This window comes from Tamandua tetradactyla, chromosome 23, assembly GCF_023851605.1.
Source record: "Tamandua tetradactyla isolate mTamTet1 chromosome 23, mTamTet1.pri, whole genome shotgun sequence".
Lineage (NCBI taxonomy): Eukaryota > Metazoa > Chordata > Mammalia > Pilosa > Myrmecophagidae > Tamandua > Tamandua tetradactyla.
The window spans coordinates 33,544,506-33,564,651 of NC_135349.1; the positions used below are offsets into that span (position 1 = coordinate 33,544,506).

A 20,146-nucleotide genomic window follows, 5' to 3' on the forward strand; every position below is an offset into this window, starting at 1 on the left:
AAGCTGGCTGTTTTTCATATATTCCCTTTATCATATTGAGGTAGTTATCTTTTTTTTTTTTTTTTTTTTTTATTAATTAAAAAAAGAATTAACAAAACAATTAGAAATCATTCCAATCTACATGTACAATCAGTAATTCTTAATAACATCACATAGTTGTATATTCATCATTTCTTAGTACATTTGCATCGATTCAGAAAAAGAAACAAAAAGACAACAGAATAAGAATTAAAACAATAATAGAAAGAAAAAAAAAACAAAAAAAACAAAAACAAAAAACCTATACCTCACATGCAGCTTCATTCAGTGTTCCAACATAATTGCATTACAATTGGGTAGTATTGTGCTGTCCATTTCTGAGTCTCCACATCCAGTCCCGTTGCACAGTCTGTATCCCTTCATCTCCAATTATCCCTTCTCTTTTTTTTTTTTTTAATTAACGGAAAAAAAGAAATTAACCCAACATTTAGAGATCATACCATTCTACACATGCAATCATTAATTCTTAAGATCATCACATAGCTGCATGATCATCATTTCTTAGTACATTTGCATTGGTTTAGAAGAACTAGCAACATAACCGAAAAAGATATAGAATGTTAATATAGAGAAAAAAATAAAAGTAATAATAGTAAAATCAAAACAAAACAACACAAAACAAAACAAAAACCTATAGCTCAGATGCAGCTTCATTCAGTGTTTTAACATGATTACTTTACAATTAGGTATTATTGTGCTGTCCATTTTTGAGTTTTTGTATCTAGTCCTGTTGCACAGTCTGTATCCCTTCAGCTTCAATTACCCATTGTCTTACCCTGTTTCTAACTCCTGCTGAACTCTGTTACCAATGACATATTTCAAGTTTATTCTCGAATGTCCGTTCACATCAGTGGGACCATACAGTATTTGTCCTTTAGTTTTTGGCTGGATTCACTCAGCATAATATTCTCTAGGTCCATCCATGTTATTACATGGTTCATAAGTTTATCTTGTCTTAAAGCTGCATAATATTCCATCGTATGTATATACCACAGTTTGTTTAGCCACTCTTCTGTTGATGGAGATTTTGGCTGTTTCCATCTCTTTGCAATTGTAAATAATGCTGCTATAAACATTGGTGTGCAAATGTCCGTTTGTGTCTTTGCCCTTAAGTCCTTTGAGTAGATACCCAGCAATGGTATTGCTGGGTCGTATGGCAATTCTATATTCAGCTTTTTGAGGAACCGCCAAACTGCCTTCCACAGTGGTTGCACCCTTTGACATTCCCACCAACAGTGGATAAGTGTGCCTCTTTCTCCGCATCCTCTCCAGCACTTGTCATTTTCTGTTTTGTTGATAATGGCCATTCTGGTGGGTGTGAGATGATATCTCATTGTGGTTTTGATTTGCATTTCTCTAATGGCCAGGGACATTGAGCATCTCTTCATGTGCCTCTTGGCCATCCGTATTTCCTCTTCTGAGAGGTGTCTGTTCAAGTCTTTTTCCCATTTTGTAATTGGGTTGGCTGTCTTTTTGTTGTTGAGATGAACAATCTCTTTATAAATTCTGGATACTAGACCTTTATCTGATATATCATTTCCAAATATTGTCTCCCATTGTGAAGGCTGTCTTTCTACTTTCTTGATGAAGTTCTTTGATGCACAAAAGTGTTTAATTTTGAGGAGTTCCCATTTATTTATTTCCTTCTTCAGTGCTCTTGCTTTAGGTTTAAGGTCCATAAAACCGTGAGGTAGTTATCTTTGATTCTTATCTTTTGGAATGTTTTTATCAGAAAAGGATGCTGAATTTTGTTGAATGTTTTTTCAGCATCAAGCAAGATGGTCGTGTGATTTTTTTTCCTTTTGATTTGTTAATGTGCTGTATTACATTAATTGATTTTCGTTGTTGAACTATCTTTGCATTCCTGGTATAACCCCCCACTTAATCATGGTGTGTAATTCTTTTAATGTGCTATTGGATTTGATATGCTAATACTTTATTGAGAATTTTTGCCTCTTTGTTGATTAGGGAGATTGGCCTGTAGTTTTCCATTCTTGTAGCATCTTTACCCGCTTTTGGTATTAAAATGATATTAGTTTCGTATAATGAGTTAGGTAGTTCCTTTTTCCTCAATTTTTTGGAAATGTTTGAGCAGGATTGTTGTTAGTTCTTTCTGGAATATTTGATAAAATTCCCCTGTGAAGCCATCTGGCCCTGGGCTTTTCTTTATAATAAAGGAAGATTTTTGATGACTAACTGAATCTCTTTACTTGTGATTGGTTTTGTTGAGCTCTTCTGTTTCTTCCTGAGTCAGGGTAGCTTCTTTGTGTGTCTCCAGGAATTCGTCCATTTCATCTAAATTGTCTAATTTGTTGGTGTATAGTTGTTCTTAGTATCATTTTATGATTTCTTTTATTTCTTCAGGGTCTGTGGTAACACACATTTCTGATTTTGTTTATTTGCATTCTCTCTCTTTTTTTCTTCAATCAGTCTTGCTAGTGGCCCATCAATGTTACTGATTTTCTCAAAGAACCAACTTTTGGTTTTATTGGTTCTTTCTGTTGTTCTTTTGTTCTCCCATTCATTTATCTCTGCTTTAATCTTTGTTATTTCTCTTCTTCTGTTTGCTTTGGGGTTAGTTTGCTGTTCTTTCTCAAGTTCCTCCAGATTTGCTGTTAAGTTGTTGATTTTTGCTCTTTCTTGTTTTTTGATATAAACATTTAAGGCACTAAATTTCCCTCTCAGCACAGCCTTTACTGCATCCCATAAGTTCTGATAAGTTGTATTCTCTCATTTTCATTCATCTCCAGATAGCTACTGATTTCTCTAGCATTTTCTTCTTTGACCCACTGGTGGTTTGAGTGTTTTGTTTAATCTCCATATATTTGTGAATGTTCTTGTTCTTTCGTGATTTTTGAGATCCATCCAGCTTCATCCCATTGTGATCAGAGGAAGTGTGTTGAATAATTTCAGTATTTTTAAATGTATAAAGACCTCTTTTGTGCCCCAGCATATGTTCTATCCTGGAGAATATTCCTTGAGCACTAGAGAAGAATGTATAACCTTGTGCTTTAGGGTGCAATGATCTGTATATGTCTGTTAGGTCTAATTCATTTATCAAGTTATTTAACTTCTCTATTTCCTTGTTGATCTTCTGTCTGGGTTTATCTATAGAGGACACTGGTATATTAAAGTCTCCTATTATTGTTGAAACATCTGTTGCTCCCTTCATTTTTGCCAGTGTTGGTCTCATGTACTTTGGCGCTCCTTGATTGGGAGCATAAACATTTATGATTGTTATATCTTCTTGGTGAACTAACCCTTTAATTAGTATATAGTATCCTTCTTTGTCTCTTACAATGTCTTTTTCGTTTAACATCTGTTTTGTCCTGTTTTAGTATAGCTACTCCTGCTTTCTTTTTTCTTTTTAATTTTTGAATTTTTAAATTTATTTATTAATTAAAAAAATTAACAAACAAAAACATTAACGTATCATTCCGTTCTACATATATAATCAGTAATTCTCAATATCATCACATAGTTGCATATTCATCATTTCTTAGAACATTTGCATCAGTTCAGAAAAAGAAAAAGACAACAGAAAAAGAAATAAAACAATAACAGAGAACAAAAAAAAAGATTATACATACTATGCCCCTTACCCCTCGCTTTCATTTATCACTAGCATTTCAAACTAAATTTATTTTAACATTCTGGGATTTCTGTCTCACATTGCCAGGAAGATCCACACCCCTGGTAGTCATGTCCCATGTAGACAGGGGAAGGGTGGTGAGTTTGCTTGCTGTGTTGGCTGGAGAGAGAGGCCGCATCTCAGCAACAAAAGAGGTTCTCCTGGGGGTGACTCTTAGGCCTAATTTTAAGTAGGCTTGACCTATCCCCTGTGGGGTTAAGTTTCATATGAACAAACCCCAAGACTGGGGGCTCAGCCTATAGCTCCATGGTTTCTTCTGAGAGATCTTGCATAGATCTCCAATCTTGATATTGTGAAAATATCAAGAATTCAACTTGGGGAAGTTGAGTTTTCCCTCGTTTTCACCATTCCCCGAAGGGGACTTTGCAAATACTTTTCCACTCACTGATCAAATCACTCTGGGATTCATCAGGGCATCACCTGGACAAACCAGCAAAATCTCATGTCCTATACAAAGTTCCATGTACTTACTTAAGCTGTTCAACCAACTTTCTGCATAAGTTATATGAGGAGATGCACTAGTCAAAGTATAAATTTGTACCAAATAAACATTTTTTGCTTTAGTCTCACACATAAGGTAACATTTAAGAATATTAATTGCCATCTACTTTCAGCACACTGAAGTAATGACATTCTTTTGTTCTTTCTCATGCAAAAACTATTTTTTAATTTGTACATTTAGTCACTATCATTATACACTCTAGGCATTCCTAGATTATACCATCTCAATCTTTATCATCTTTCTTTGTGTGATTTCATTTATGCCCCATCCCTCCTCCCTCTATCATTCTCACATGCAGCTTCATTCAGTGTTTTAGCAAATTGTATTACAGTTAGGTAATATTGTGCTGTCCATTTCTGAGTTTTTATATTCAGTCCGGTTGCATAATCTGTATCCCTTCAGCTCCAATTCACAATCTGTATCCCTTCAGCTCCAATTACCCGGTATCTTACCCTATTTCTGTCTCCTGATGGTCTCTGTTACCAAGGAAATATTCCAAGTTTATTCACTAATGTCAGTTCATATCAGTGAGACCATACAGTATTTGTCCTTTTGTTTCTGGCTAATCACACTCAGCATAATGTCCTTAAGGTCCATTCGTGTTGTTAACATACTTCATAACTTTATTCTGTCTTACAGCTGCATAATATTCCATCTTATGTAAATGCCACAGTTTATTTAGCCAACCGTCTGTTGATGGACATTTTGGCTGCTTCCATCTCTTGGTAATTGTAAATAATGCTGCTATAAACATTGGTGTGTAAATGTCCATTTGTGTCCTTGCCCTAATGTCCTTTGAGTAGAGACAGCATATAGATGGGTCCTGTTTTTTAATCCACTCTGCCAGACTATGTCTTTTGATTGGAGAGTTTAATCCATTAACATTCAGTGTTATTACTGCATGGGTAGTACTTTCTTCTACTATTTTGCCTTCTGGATTTTATATGTCATATCTGATTTTCCTTCTTTTTACCTTTACTCATAGTCTTCCTTTCTACACTCTTCTCCACACCTCTCTCTTCTGTCTTTGTATCTGTCTCTAGTGCTCCCTTTAGTATTTCTTGCAGAGCTGGTCTCTTGGTCACAAATTCTCTCAGTGGTTTTTTGTCTGAAAATGTTTTAATTTCTCCCTCATTTTTGAAAGACAATTTTGCTGGATATAGAATTCTTGGTTGGCAGTTTTTCTCTTTTAATAGTTTAAAAATATCATCACACTGTCGTCTTGCCTGCATGGTTTCTTCTGAGAGATCTGTGCATAGTCTTATTGGGCTTCCCTTGTATGTGATGGATTGCTTTTCTCTTGCTGCTTTCAAGATTCTCTCTTTCTCTTTGACCTCTGATGTTCTGATTAGTAAACGTCTTGGAGTACATCTATTTGGATCTATTCTGTTTGGGATACACTGCACTTCTTGGATCTGTAATTTAAAATCTTTCATAAGAGTTGGGAAATTTTCAGTGATAGTTTCCTGCATTAGTTTTTCTCCTCCTTCTGGGACACCCACAACACGTATATTCATGCGCTTCATATTGTCCTTCAATTCCCTGAGTCCCTGATCATATTTTTCCATTTTTTCCCTATATTTTCTTTTTCTTGCCGGATTTCACATGTTCCGTCCTCCAGTTCACTAATCCTATGTTCTGTCTCTCAAAATCTGCCATTGTAGGTTTCCATTGTTTTTTTCATCTCTTCTACCTTGCCTTTTATTCCCATAAGTTCTTTTCAGACTTTCAGTTTCTTCTTTTTGGTCATTCCTTGCCTTCTTTATATCCTCCCTCAATTCATTGATTTGGTTTTTGATGAGGTTTTCCATGTCTGTTTGTATTTCTGAATTAATTGTTTCAGTTCCTGTATGTCATTTGAATTGTTGGTTTGTTCCTTTGACTGGGCCATATCTTCAGTTTTCCTAGTGTGATTTGTTATTTTTTTTGCTGGTGTCTAGGCATTTAATTACCTTAATTAGTTTATTCTGGAGATTGCTTTCACTTCTTTTACCTAGGGTTTTCTTGCTGGATGAATTTGTTATCTCTGTTCTTGACATTCAGTTCAGCTTTATCTGGACCTCTAGCTTAAGTTTCGTTTAACCGAGGAGAATTTTTCAGTTCTTGTTTTCTTGTTTCTTGCCCTGCTTATATGGTGCCTTTCTCCCCCCCCACCCCCACACTTAGGAGGGTCTACTTAGATATTATAGACCCCAGTCAGATTTTCCCAAACCAAAATAGCCTCCTATCAGGAGGAAAAAGTCACCTTTGTTGGTTTTCCCTGAGAGTGAGACCCTGCAGGTTGAGAGACTTTCCTGTGAAGACTCTGGACTCTGTTTTTCTTATCCTGCCCAGTATGTGGTGCTTGTCTGCCTGCAGGTCCCACCAGCATAAGATGATGCGGTACCTTTAACTTGGGCAGACTCTCCGGTTCTGTGGGGGATCGCAGCTGGTCCAGCTAGCTGGTCCAGACTGGGGTATACTGTATATCCAGTCACTGATGTGGCCCCAGGAGCTGTTCTGTACTGTTTCTGGTTATTTAGTAGTTGTTCTGGAGGACGAACTAAAATGCGCACATTGTTAAGCTGCCATCTTTACCGGGAAGTTCCACTTTCTTTTGGCTACAGTTTGCGTGGAAAATCATTTTTCCATCCTTTCACTTTCAGTCTATTTGTATCCTTGTGTCTAAGATGAGTCTCTGGTAAGCAGCATATCGCTGGTTTATGTTTCTTATCTGTTCTGCCAGTCTGTATCTTTTAATTGGTAAATTTAGTCCATTAACATTCAAAATTATTACTGAAAAGCATTTCTTGATTCCACCATCTTATCTTTTTAAATTTTATTTGTCAGATCTATGTATTCTTTTCCCTCTCTCTTTTTGTATTCTTTAAATTACCGTTTGTGGTATCCTTCAATTCTGTGCCTTCCTCCAGACCTCCCTCTCCTGTCTTTTTTTTTCAGCTGGCAGAACTCCTTTTAGTATTTCTTGTAGGGCCAGTGTCTTGTTGACAAATTCTTTCAGGACTTCTTTGTCTGTGAAAACGTTAATCTCTCCCTCAATTTTGAAGGACGGTTTGGCTGAGTACAGATTTCTTGGCTGGAAGTGTTTTTCTTTCAGAATCTTGGATATATCATACCACTGCCTTCTTGCCTCCAGGGTGCTAGTTGAATAGTCTGAACTCAGTTTTATTTGATTTCTCTTGTATATGGTAGATTGTTTTTCTCTTGCTGCTTTTAGGATTTTCTGCTTCTCTTCAACATTTGACAAACTGATTAGTATGTGCCTTGGGAAAGGACTGTTTGGATTTATTCTGTTTGGAGTTCATTGGGCTTCTTTGACTTGTATATTTCCTGAACCAATTTTCCTAGCTCTTTGCTTCTCTTTTCTCTTTCTGGAACACCAGAAATACATATTTGTGCACTTTGCTTTGTCTATCATTTCCCTGAGTTCAGTTTTTTCCATCTTTTTTGCCATTTGCTGTTTTGAGGCTTTGAAGTCAATTATCCTGTCCTCTATATCACTTATTCTTTCTTCTGTCGCTTCAAATCTGGTGTTGTGTGTCTCTAGCATGTTTTTTATTTGGTCAACAGAGTCTTTAATCTCACTGATTTCTGCTATTTTTCTATTTATTCTTTCAAATTCCTCTTTGTGCTCTTCTGCTGTCTTCTTGATCTCCTTTATGTTATTTGTTATCCCAGTTATTTTATTAAGTAGAGTTGTATGACTATGCTTGATTAGTTGTTACAACGTCTGTGTCTCCTCAGGTGTTTTAATTTGGTCATTAGGCAGGGCTGTATCTGTGTGCATTGTGATATGCTTAGTGATCTTCTGCTGTCTTCACATGTAAATATCTTGATTGATTTACTTTGGTAGTTGATTTCTTTCAGTAGTCTAAGGCCTTGTGTTTGCGGGATGGATGTACAGGAGGGAGCAGGGCACAGGGTGGGGCACTTAGTACAGTGATTTGCTTCAGGGAAGGTATGGGCACGGTTGGGCATGTTATGCTGTTGGTTGTGAACATTGGCACCCAGCAGCCAGGGAGGATGTAGTTATGCAGGTGCACAGGTCTGGGGATGTAATTGTGGTGTGTGCTGGTCCAAGGCAAGGGGCCCTTTGTGCACCTGCATAGAGCTGTGGCAACAAGTCAGCGTTAGGCCTTCGAGAATTGGAAGTAGATGTGACCCGACTGCGCAGGTCGGCACTTAACTCAGAGCTGGGAAGTGAGGCTGAGGGCTGTGCATTTGCGTGGTTCCAGAACTGCTGTAAAGTGTGGTTCCCAGAGCTCTTGTGCGTGTGTGGGCCTGGGAGTGCTGTAAAGGGATGCGCTGAGCTCAGGGAGGGCAATGTAGCTGTACAACTGTATGGGTAGGGGGCAGGGGAAGCCTAAGGGTGGAGGTTAGTGCCCACCTCCTTTATGTGCTGGCAACAGCTTACAGGGAACAGGGAGGGGGAGGTAGTGCTCCATGGGTATGCAGGAGAGGTGGGTTGGGCTGTGCTTAGGTTGAGGTGGGATGGGCATGTGCACTGGGGGCCATTGGGATGGGCGCACCTGGAGCACAGGGAATGGGAGAGGGTGATGGGGTTCAGGGGTGTGGGGCGAGTTGCCATCATGGGGCTACACCAATGAAGGTAGCACACCCAAGAAACGTGGCCTGACTTACTTCCTAGTCCCGTGTTCCTGTCCATGTAGTCCTGTGGGCTCTGTGCCTTCCCTCTAGGTTTCAGTTTTCTTCCTCTCAGTTCTTGGTCTCTGTATCCAGGGCTGCCGCATGTGGTGCAGAAGGCTCTCCCAGGTCAGCGCACTCCTGAATTGCTATCTCAGATACCCTACTTATTACCTTTTTTTGAAAAAAAAATTATTATTCTGTTTTTTGGCCAATCCGTGCTTCAGATAGCTCCCAAAGGATCTTATCCTTGCACACTCTGACTTGCCTAAGCCTCTTTTCACCCCCTTCTACAGACCTGCAGTCAGTTCCTCACATATCGTCCCTTATTTCATCTTCAGGAGATCCCTGTGCAGGAGGACCTCTTATTATCCATACTTTGAAGGTAAGGGTCCACAGGCTCTGAATGGCAGGCAGGGCTTTCATACTAGGCCTGTCTGATTCCAGCACCCATGAGATGCCCACCCACACCTGCTGCTTCCCTGTCTTCTAAGTCAGGGACAAAGGGCTAACCGTCTACAGAATGGTCCTTGGCCCTACAAAATGAAACCTTGCATTTACTCTCTCTCTCTGCCTGGGGTAGAGGGGATGGGGGACAACCCAGGGACTGAGGACAGATGGGCCTGGTATTAAAAGAATTCTGAAAAGAAGAAAGTTGTGTTGTTGTTGTTGTTTTTTAAACATTTTAGAAAGAAGCAAGTTTGAACTGAGAAGAAAACCCAAACTTTTAAAACTATGCCCCCTTAATTCAAAGGGCCCTACCCTCTGGACTGTCCCATGGCTCTGAATCCAAGCCATGTTACTGACATCTGTTTTGTGCCAGAACCCCAAAATTCAAGCTAGGCAGGGAAGCAGACATTCCCAGAGTCTGCTTTTTAAATGCAGGTGCCTATCGCATAGGGCAGGCAGGGATTGTTTTAGTTTCCTTCGCTGCTCAAGCAAATGCCATGCAACGGGTGGCTTGAAGAATGGGAATTTAATGGCTCATAGTTTTGCGGTTCCGAAAAGTCCAGGTCAAGGCATCAAAAAGATGCTGCTTTCTCCCTGAGGACTGGCACTCCAGGATTGACTGCTGGTGACCCTTGGTCCTGGGCTTCTCTGTCATATGTGCTTTTCCCTCTCTTCTGGGTTCCTTTGATGCTTGGCCTCTGACTGCTCCCTTGGTGGCTTTCTCTGTCTGAATTTCATTCTCTGCTTATAAAGGATTCCAATAATGGGATTAAGACCCACCCTAATTGAGGGCCTTAACTGAAGTGACCTCATCAAAAGTTCCTTCTTACATACAGCTCCAAACCACCGCAGGTAGCATGAGGGAGGGCAGCAGTCCAGGCAGAGTTGTCAGGGAGTGAAGGGACTGCAGCCAACCCCATGGGTCTCCTCTGTGCTGCCACCACTCTGCTCTAGCCAACTGAAGCTGAGGGGAATGAGACCCCTTTGCAGCCAGATCTTCTGATTTCACAAAAGAAGGCAGAAATCTCTAGTGGTATATGAACTCTTGTTTCAAATGTCAGTTACCATTTTTAAAATACCAGGTGGCTTGGGGCACTCAGGCTAACTGTATGTGACCTCTGATCTCTTTTCTTCTATAAGTAAGTGTAAAGAAAATTCTGCTCTGGGCTTTGGGAAGAAGAGCTCATACAATATGTCATTCTTCAAATCGCACCCCACCCTCTGGGGAAAAAGGGATGGGTAGGCTGGAGATGCAAGGTTGTCCCTGGACCTCTGCTGCAGACTACACCTCCGTCAGCTGTTGAGCAGTGAGGCCCAGAGGCACCAGCTGGTGGGGAAGCTGCAAGCCCTGGTGGAAGAGACATTTGGGAGCCAGCTGCAAGACAGGGCTGTCCTCGACCCGGCATACATGGAGAGGATCCTCCTGCTGAGACAGGTGTGAGGTTGGGGAGCTCTGGGAGGTTGAGGGAATGGGTGGGTATTCCCATTCCTGCCCCTTCTAGGAGTTTCAGAACCCCATTCCCAGTACACTCAGTGACTGCCTCTTCTCCCAGGGTCACATTTGCCGGCTGCAGGATTTAGTCTCCCCAACATACTCCTACCTATGGACTCGCCCTGATGTGGACCGAGCACAGCTATGTGCCATCTCAGAAGAGATGGATGTGATTGCCAGGCGGGTGGTGGGGTAAGTGCCTGCAAGCTGAGCTTAGTGTTTTGCACCCTGCTTCTCTTTCTCTCTCCCTCACACTTCTTATTCCAGGGCTTGGTGTTAGGCTGGAAAGGTCAAGTAGCTTGTCCAAAATAATATAGCTCTTTAGTTGGTGAAGCAGGGATTCTAACCCAGGCAGGCCAGGTCTAGAGACAGGTAGTCCAGTAACTGTTTTCTACTGCTTTTTCCTGTATATAAAGTGCTTGGTCAGTGCCTGACACCTAGAAACCTTCACTCTGTTATTATTATATATTCATATTATTTTGGGGGAGGCGCGGGGGTTGTTCATGAGCCAGGACGCAAACCCGGGTCTCCCACATGACAGGCGAGCATTCTAATAATATGTATTTTTGAAGAGGTAAGAATACATGCACATGGCAGAAAAACAAATAGTGCAAGAGGGTTTATAGCAAAAATACCCATCTTCCCTCCTATCCAAGACCCCATCTTCCAGTAGAAAGGTACCCACACTTAGCAGTTTTCTTTCCAAAGTTTCTGCATATTCAAGAATATGTCTATTTAACTGTTCTAATTTTTTATATTTAGTTCTTTGAATGTGAATATATTCATATGATTCAAAACCTAGAAATTGTTTTGAAAAAGGGGGGGGGGAGTACATAGTTAAAAGTCCTTTCTAATTCTTGTCCCCATCTGCCCAGTTCTAGAATGCTTGTAGGTTACTGCTATTCTTTTTTTTTTTTTTTTATTAATTAAAAAAAGAATTGACAAAACAATTAGAAATCATTCCAATCTACATGTACAATCAGTAATTCTTAATAACATCACATAGTTGCATATTCATCAAGCTATTCTTAATTGCAGCTAAATAATCCTTATGTTCTGTTCCCCCCACCATAACACCCCCACCTTAACACAGTGACACTGTTCTGTGTCTTATTGTTATATTTTCACTTAATGGTATATCTTTAGATTTGTCCAGTACTTAGCCGCATTTTTTTCTACAGCTAGACCTATTCCATTGTATAGCTTTACCATCGTTTAACTCCTACCCTCCCAATGGATGTTTGGGTTGTTTCCAAATTTTGCATTTAAAGCAATACTGCAATGACTAGCCATGCATAAACATCATTAAGCAAATTTGCAAGTATATCTGTTGGATAAATGCTTAAGAGCAATTCTCAATAATATCCTTTAATTTATGATTTTCCAGAATAGTGGCTATTGGCTCTAATTCTCCAGCACCCAATGCCTTAATGCCCAGTCCCTGCCATGGATTAGATTTCCAAGACACACTGGGGCTCCCACTCAAGTCAGGAAAGTTGACACACAAATGTTCAAAAGGTGCCAGATCTCTCAGAGTGCCTTCTGTGACTGTGCCAAGCTCAGGGCCAGCTCTAATGTGTCCTGAGCTGCCGTGGTTGGCCATTCTCTTTCACCAGCTCTTTGCAGCCTCATTTCCCACAATGAATTGGAGAAAGTGTCTGACATTTTATCTTTTCATTATTTCATGTCCTTAATTTAGTAGATAACAGTAATCATAAAGCCCAATTAATGATACAGTAAGAATGGTTCCTTTGGTCTTAAATTGAAGCGCAATTGCTTAAATACTTGCAATTAGTAGGAAAATCTACATGCGCTAAAATGCTATTTGTTCAAATCAGTTAGGAACCCAGCTCCCTAAGCTGGGAGCATTCCACACTAAGTCAGTCTTTGGAATGGAGGCATCAGGACGCTGTTTACGAGCAGGCAGTGTCAGAATTGGCATCTTGGATCATCTGCATCAGTGAAAATCTCCAGTTTCAGTCCCTTTTCAGTATCTCCAGTTTGAAATCTCTGACAGTAATTTAGGGAAATTGTGAAGTTGCAATGGAAACATGTTCACCCCTACCCTCTCTCGTCTCTTGCTCTAATTCAGAATCAAGGCTGGGGCAGATTTTTTGCAGGTCCAATTCTAACTGGGAAATTTCTCTTGAAACTCAGGTGTGCTTTTGGAAAAGGATCTCAGCCATACAGCCAAAAAAGTTGGGGATATTTGCTGGCCATAGGACTGTAGATTCTTAAATGCTTCAACTTGTCAGCTTTCCCAAGATTACCCAGCAAACTGGTGGCAGGGCTGTTTACTGGAACCAGAGTCTCCTGATTTCGTCCTTCCTGTTCTGCCATGCTACAGCCCCAGAGAAGTCCTACTCTTCAGATTAATTTCCCAGTGGACCTTCTTAGATCCAATGGCTAACCCATTACTAAGTTTCTTTCTAAATCCTACTGCAATGCCTCTGAGTTCCTAAGTGTAATAAATATCAGCTAATATTTTTTAAAAAACTGTTTATTGAAATATAAAATCTAATACTTCTAAGTCCTTACTGTGTGTTCAGACACTGCACTTAGGACTTCACAAGTTTTAACTCAGTATGATAGCCCTGGGAGGTGCAGCACTATTATTAATCCCTCAGTCAGACTGAGAAAACTGAGGTCGAAAACTGAGTAAATCTCTTTATTCCAGTACCCTCTTAGTTCCACATATTATGCGTACTTGCTTTGATTATCTCTGTCTTTGTTATTTTTCTTCCCTAACAGTAATTTCCTTTCTTGGATTGGGGAGGGAGGTGATAGATATTCCGCACTCACCAAGCCTTAACATTGATTGCATTGTTTGTATTATGAATGAGCAATAATTCTCTGATTTCTTTCTCCCTCTTACAGGCTTTTAGAAAGACCTGGTATGACCTTATCACAGGATATGCTGAATGGAGAACTAAAAAAGCTGTCAGAAGATCTGGAAGGCACCAAACACAGCAGTGTGATGAAATTCCTCCGAGTGGCTCTCAGTGGACAGCTGGTGAGTAGGTAGATGGGCTGGACTCTTCCTCAGGTCCCCTCATTTATCCACTCAACTAATATTTACCAGTAGAAACAAAGCTCAGTTTTGAGGATATAGAGATGAATGAAGCATGATCCTGCCCCTCATTCAGTTGTTCAGTAGATAATTATTATTTTGTATCTACTGTATGCAGGCACCATGCTAGGTGCAGTGGATGCAGCAGCGAACAAAACAAACGGTCCCTTCCTTCATCAACTTTGCATTTTATTGGGGAGGAGGAGGTAAGAGACAGAGCATTTAAGCATTTGCCTAATACGGAAAAAGCAGTATCCTGGGACACATATTCCTCCACAAAAATTAAATACTCATAAAATATTAGCTTTGCCAGCAGCAGGGATGGGGCAGGCTGGAACATAACTTCTGCAGACTGAAGCTAAGTGTTAGTTTCCTAGGCAGTTTAGGGCAATAAGAGAATGTTTGTTTGTTGATTTGGTTGATTGTGGGATTTTTTTTTTTAAGTTTTTATTATGATAACATATATCCAACATAAATTTTCCATTTAAATCACTTTCAAATATATAATTCAGCAGTATTAATCACATTTGACATTGTTGTGCTACCGTCACCACCAACCATTATCAAAACTTTTCCATCATCCCAAACAGAAACTGTATCAATTAAGCATTTATTCCCCACCACCACCCCTGCCCCTGGTAACCTGTATTCCAATTTCTGACTGTGAATTTGCATATTCTAACTATTTCATGTAAGTGAGTTCATACAGTATAATTTTTTTTTTTGTATGCTGTATGGCAGGAGGTCACATTTCATTATTTTTCCATGTGTGTATCCCATTATTGCAGCACTATTTTGTTGGATTTTTGTTTGTTTTTTTTTTGTTTGTTTTGCTTGTTTGTTTGGTTGGGATTTTTTTGGAGGGGAAAGTGCATGGACCAGGAATAGAACCCAGGACTCCTGTATGGTAGGTGAGAATTCTACTACTGAACTACCCTTACAACCCCTCATATAATTTTGTCTTTTTGTTCTTAGCAAGGACCCCCTGTGGCTGAGATGATGGTAACCTTGGGACCAAAGGAAGTACAGGAACGAATACAGAAGGTGCTTTGCAACTAGCAAGGTGTGCAGGACAGTGGAGGTGGCCCTAGGAACCTGTATACTTGAAAGCTGCCTTTGAAGGAGAGGAGAAAGGAGGTGTGGGCTGACCAGGAAATTTGTGGATTAAGAGTGGAAGTAAAATTCCTGAGTGTGCATGCAAGTGCATTTCTGACTCCACAGCAGGCTGGTCCTCACCACTCAGGAAGTCCAGCCTCATCCCATCTTCTTGACTCTGGAGGGAAAGACTTTGTGTGTGTTCTTAACAATGGCACCACATTATGCAGCAGAGATCAGGAGTTTATTCATATAAAGTAAACATCAGAGAATAGTTCACATGTCCAGAATCTTCATCAACAGCCTGGGCACATGGATCCTAGTTCTCAGGCCCAATTTGGATTTAGAGCAATACAGAATGACTGATAAAGTGGAGCTGAACCCAATTTCAATGTTTTATTTGGGGTTTCCTTGGGGAAGAATCATTCGTCTGCCAAGGGTGAGGGCTTGTCTTTTAAACTACTTTATGTCCTGGGACCTGAGGCAGCCTGCTCTCCATGCTCTGAAGGCTGTTTGTTTGTCTTTTCTGGTTCTTCAGACCTGGTCCTTGGACTGGAGACCATCATGCTACCTATTTTACAACTTTTTCTTCATTTTTACCTCCTCCTTCCACATATTACTTGTAACTCATTATCCCAGGGTTTCTGAAATGAAATGTTCTTCTTGGGGTCCTAGGTGATGGGAATAGCTAAAGTAAAAGGAAGAAGGTGGCTAGGTACAAAGACCCCTTCAAGGCTTCCATACTTCCCTAAGTGGTAGCCGGTCTGCAGGATGGCCCCCAGTGATCCACCTCCTGGTATTCGTACCCTTATGTAGTCCCTGTCCACACTGAGTAGGCCTGACTTGTATAACCAGTAGGCTACTGAGATGACAGAGTTTGACTTGAGTCAAGGTCATAAATACATTGCACCTTCTATCTTATTCACTTGAATCCCTTTCTTTGGAGGAAGCCGGGATCCAGGTCATGAAGATACCCAGGTAGCTTTGTGGGGAGCACCACGTGACAAGAATTGAGGCCTCTTGCCAATAGCCATTTGTGTGGGCAAACATAGAAGCAGAGCCTCCAGCCCAGTTGAGCCTTCAAATGACTGCAGCTCCAGCTGACTTCTTAAACTGCAGCCTCATGTGAGACCCTAAGCAAGAACCACCAAGCTGAGCTGCTCTCCCAAATTCCAGACACTCAGAAATTGTGAGATAATAAATGTTTATAGTTTAAAAACCACTTGGTTTGGGGGTTATTTATTACTTGGCAGTAGATAATGAATACGCTGTTTTTGCCCAGGGGAATAGGGAAAGGAGATTAAAGAATTTTGAATCTTATAGAATGCTAGTCTTTGCTTGAAAACTGCATCAGGTATGGTTCTTTGCTTTCAAGCAATAGGAATTAACTCTGTCTCTGACTGTGGGAGAGTCTTAGAATCTCTGGAAAAGCCAAAGAACAAGGTCTTGAAGAAGGTAAACCAAGGAAGCTATGGTTATCCAGGCAGGATAAGCTGATGGCCAGTCTTGTCTGAGTTCTTCAAAATTCCAGCTGTGTTTTTTCTATTCTCTATTTGGATGATTACTTCAGTTTTGGATGACTCTAGTAAAGATTCAGATTCTAAGGACAGAGTGTCTGGTTGGACTAAATTAGATCATTTTGCCATTCCTTAGCAAGAAATAGTCCCACAGGGATTATGTCCAATGGAGGAAAAGTGGTTCCTGGGGAGAGCAAGGGAGCTTTTTCCAGAAGAAGGGGTACAGAACTATTATCTGTTTTTCCAAGTAACAGGTGTCAACCATAGGAATAACAATACTTGTGATGTATTGTGCACTTACATGATTCTCAACCAATTCCATGGTTTCACATTACTCTGATAAATGCTTTAAACTGTCATCTCATTGAATCATCACAGCCCTGTGAAAGCACTACTATTACTATGCCTCTGTTACAGATAGAGAAACTGAAACTCAGAAAAGCTAAGTAATTTTTCCAAGGTTTTAGTGTGAGGGAGATACAAGTTTTAAACTCAGGCCTATATGGCAATCCCGAGTCCAAACGCAGCTCTTAATTACTAAGTAGCATCAGAGTTTCTGTTGCTAAGACATCAGATATGGTCATGAAAAGCTCTCAGCTCACCATTGGGGGATGGGAACATTTTAACAAAGTGGGAGATGTTTAATGCTAAATTGATAAAGCTGCTGCTTTTTCCTCAGTTGGAATAAGCTGTCTAGAAAGCAGCATGTGTAGTTTGGATTGGAGGTTTTGCACAGGACCAGAAGGAGTGTAGGAAGACATTTCACACATTTTAAATAACCTCAAGTCCATACCCCGATGTTTTTGAAAGTCAGTAAAGAACTGTGGTAAAGAGCAAGAAACCCATTGACGCTAATAAAACAAGAAAGGAATTTATTGGATAAATTGAGGCTCTTACAGACCCAAGGGGAAAGACTTCTAGCTGAACTCAAGAGACTGACATCTGTACCTAGAAACCTTTTAGAACCAAAAGCAGCTATTCTCTATCTCTGCAATTGCAGTTTTCCCCATCTCCCTGTCTATGTGTTCATGTCTCCTTATGTAGGCTGGCTTACTTTTCATCTCTGTGCTTGGCCAACAATTGCCTCAGCCCTAAAATTGAATGTGTCTTCTCCTAAATCACCAAATTACTAGTGTTTCAGGTCCAGATTCCCAGGAGAGAATCTAATGGACCTACTTTGAGTTGAGTGCCTACCCCTGGTCCAATCCACTGTGGCTAGTCGGACAGTCATAGAATACAAACATGCATCAGGGGCTGCTCAAGTGAGTGGAAAGAGCAGTTCCTCTCCTCAGTACATTGTCTTTCATGTTGTTTAGAGAATATCTTTCCAGAAAATTTACCATTTTCTAGAGCCAATTTGGAATCCCATTTATATTGCCTTTGATCCTGTTTTATTTTTTTCTTCATAATACTATGAAATTATACAGTGTATGTAGTGTACTTATACGTATTTATTATCTCTCTTACTCAAAAGAATATAATAAAATTAAGGCAGGGCGAAAGTTTGTTTTATTCTTAATTAAAACCATAGTACCTGGAACATTGCTGAGCACATACTAGAGAATCGGTAAAGATCTGAGAAACTATTTGCGGGCTTCATCTGTCTTCCCAAGGGCTCCTCTTAGTTTTTTGAGAGTGAAATCCGTTTCTTCTGAAGTGCCACTCAACTGGTCCGGCCGGATTCCAGCAGTTCAATTACTTCAGTTTACTCTTGGAAATCTTTTTTGCAAGATATGCAGTGGTAGTTAGCAGTCTGGTCCATTTGCTTATAATTTTTATTGATTCTAGCTCTCTGGCAGAGATTGACCTTTAACAAAGAGTTGGAAGCGAATTGAGGGAAAGGGACAGATGGGATGGTTTCATATGAGAGAGATGTTTTAGTGGGGACTAAAATATGGAATAGTCTGTCAGTTAATATTTTTATCCTATGATGGTCCTTGCTTTTCTTTCCCACCTTCCCAGGGACCGAGATAATGAATACTTAGAAAATGAGGACTCTCTCGGTGGTAGTAGGGACTGGAGAGGGAAGCTTTTGATTATCATTCAGGAGTATCAGAGTATAACTGAGAAATTAAGATTTAACAAATAATTATGATGACTGAATCATTATATAAATGTCTTTTTCTTACTGTTTAGTATATTGTGGAATAGCCTTAAGGAAATACCTGAAATTACTGAAACCTGCTCAGTTGCAAATTGCAAAAACCTCATGGCTGGCCCCACTTTTACTCCCTTATCCTGTTCTAGAACTTTAGAGTCTTTTTTTTTTTTTTTTTTTACATGGGCAGGCACCGGAAAACGAACCCGGGTCCTCTGGCATGGCAGGAGAGCATTCTTGCCTGCTGAGCCACCGTGGCCCAACTTTAGAGTCTTATCATCACGAAGACAACCCCCTAATGTTAGTAAGGAAACTTAAGTCAGCTCAGAACTAACCTCTGACTAGCTGACTACTGTGTTTATAATCGTTATGGTAGTGGTTAGTCTGGCTTCCTTCTAACTTTGTTCTACTCCTTTACATTTGTAAATTATAGTTTATACTTATTATTGTAATGGTAACAACTCCACCTTCCTTTGAGTTAAAAAAAAAAACAACTTAGACTGGGGCAGACTTTAGGCCTATAGGTCATATCTATTCTCCTTGCTTTGTGTTGCAATAAACTCTCCATTTGAAGCCTGATGTCATCCATTGAATGTTATGTGGATCAGGCAGAGAACCCTATGTTTGATCAGTATTAATTCAACACCTCTGGCAGGACATGGCTGTCTATAAAGAGTAAGGAATCCAACTGCCTCAAGTTCTGGAGCCCCAGCAGGACAGATAAGCATGGTAATTGAGTCTTTTCTGGCCACTGGACCCTTTTAGTCTAGAGGCTTGGCAACCAGGTTTTGTTTTGGCCTACCCATACCTCGGTCTCCTCAATAAGTGTCAAAGGGAGAAACAGTTTTCAGTTACAGGTCCAGACATCTGACTGGTTGGGTGGGTCCCCAAGTAAAGTGGATCAGAAAGATAGTATTGAGGTAGTTCACAAGTTTAACCTCAGTAGTATTGTATAACTTTATGAATTTATGTGTATCACTTTATGCATTTGTGTGTTACTCGGTGTATTTGTGTGCATCACTTTATAACTTTGTGCATTCATAAATGTATATAAATGCAAGCTTTCTCGAAGAAAGAAAAACAGTATGTCTGCCATGCTGCTAATCATGTCCAGGCTTACTCAAGCATGTCTGAAAATATTGGTGTGCAAAACAGGATGGGAGTACATCAGGAAAAATAATCCACTGCCCTTGTCATAACACCATTTCTGCTGTCCTTTGCAGAACAACTCAGATTGTATTTCAGTGTTTTCTGTTGAATTCTGTCATGCCTGGTCCTAGGCACATCCAGGTGCTGCCTGTCTCTCAGACAAAAGAGTTCAGCTAAGGACCAGATAGTAACTCCCACCCTGGAAGTTCTGTCTCTGTACTTTTGCAGTGTTTACCACCCATTCCCATAGTAACTCTTGCCCTGCTCACTAACCTATATAATCTGAAAACAAAGAATATTCAAGGCTCAGACTTTGGACAGGAGTCCTCTGAGACTGCCGTGGCAATAAAAGTTTTGTCCACTTCTCAGAGGCTCCGGTGTTTTCTTGGGTGTTGTTTGGAGTTTTACCTACTTCAGTATGGGGGTTTGAGGTCCTTG

General features: G+C 40.2%; 1 protein-coding gene across 6 annotated transcripts in view; it reads left to right on the forward strand.

The window, feature by feature from the left end:
- EARS2 (glutamyl-tRNA synthetase 2, mitochondrial) overlaps positions 1-16,166 on the forward strand; it is a 41,705-nt gene extending 25,539 nt beyond the window's left edge. For 3 of the 6 annotated variants that reach the window (XM_077141545.1, XM_077141547.1, XM_077141548.1), the window contains 4 exons: positions 10,569-10,722; positions 10,841-10,971; positions 13,657-13,792; positions 14,825-16,166. In XM_077141545.1, the coding sequence (XP_076997660.1) occupies positions 10,569-10,722; positions 10,841-10,971; positions 13,657-13,792; positions 14,825-14,908 (505 nt within the window). In that variant the 3' untranslated portion in view covers positions 14,909-16,166. The remainder of the gene's footprint in view (positions 1-10,568; positions 10,723-10,840; positions 10,972-13,656; positions 13,793-14,824) is intronic. The other 3 variants (XR_013168011.1, XM_077141546.1, XM_077141550.1) reach the window with 3 other exon arrangements.
- Positions 16,167-20,146: the final 3,980 nt, after the last annotated feature.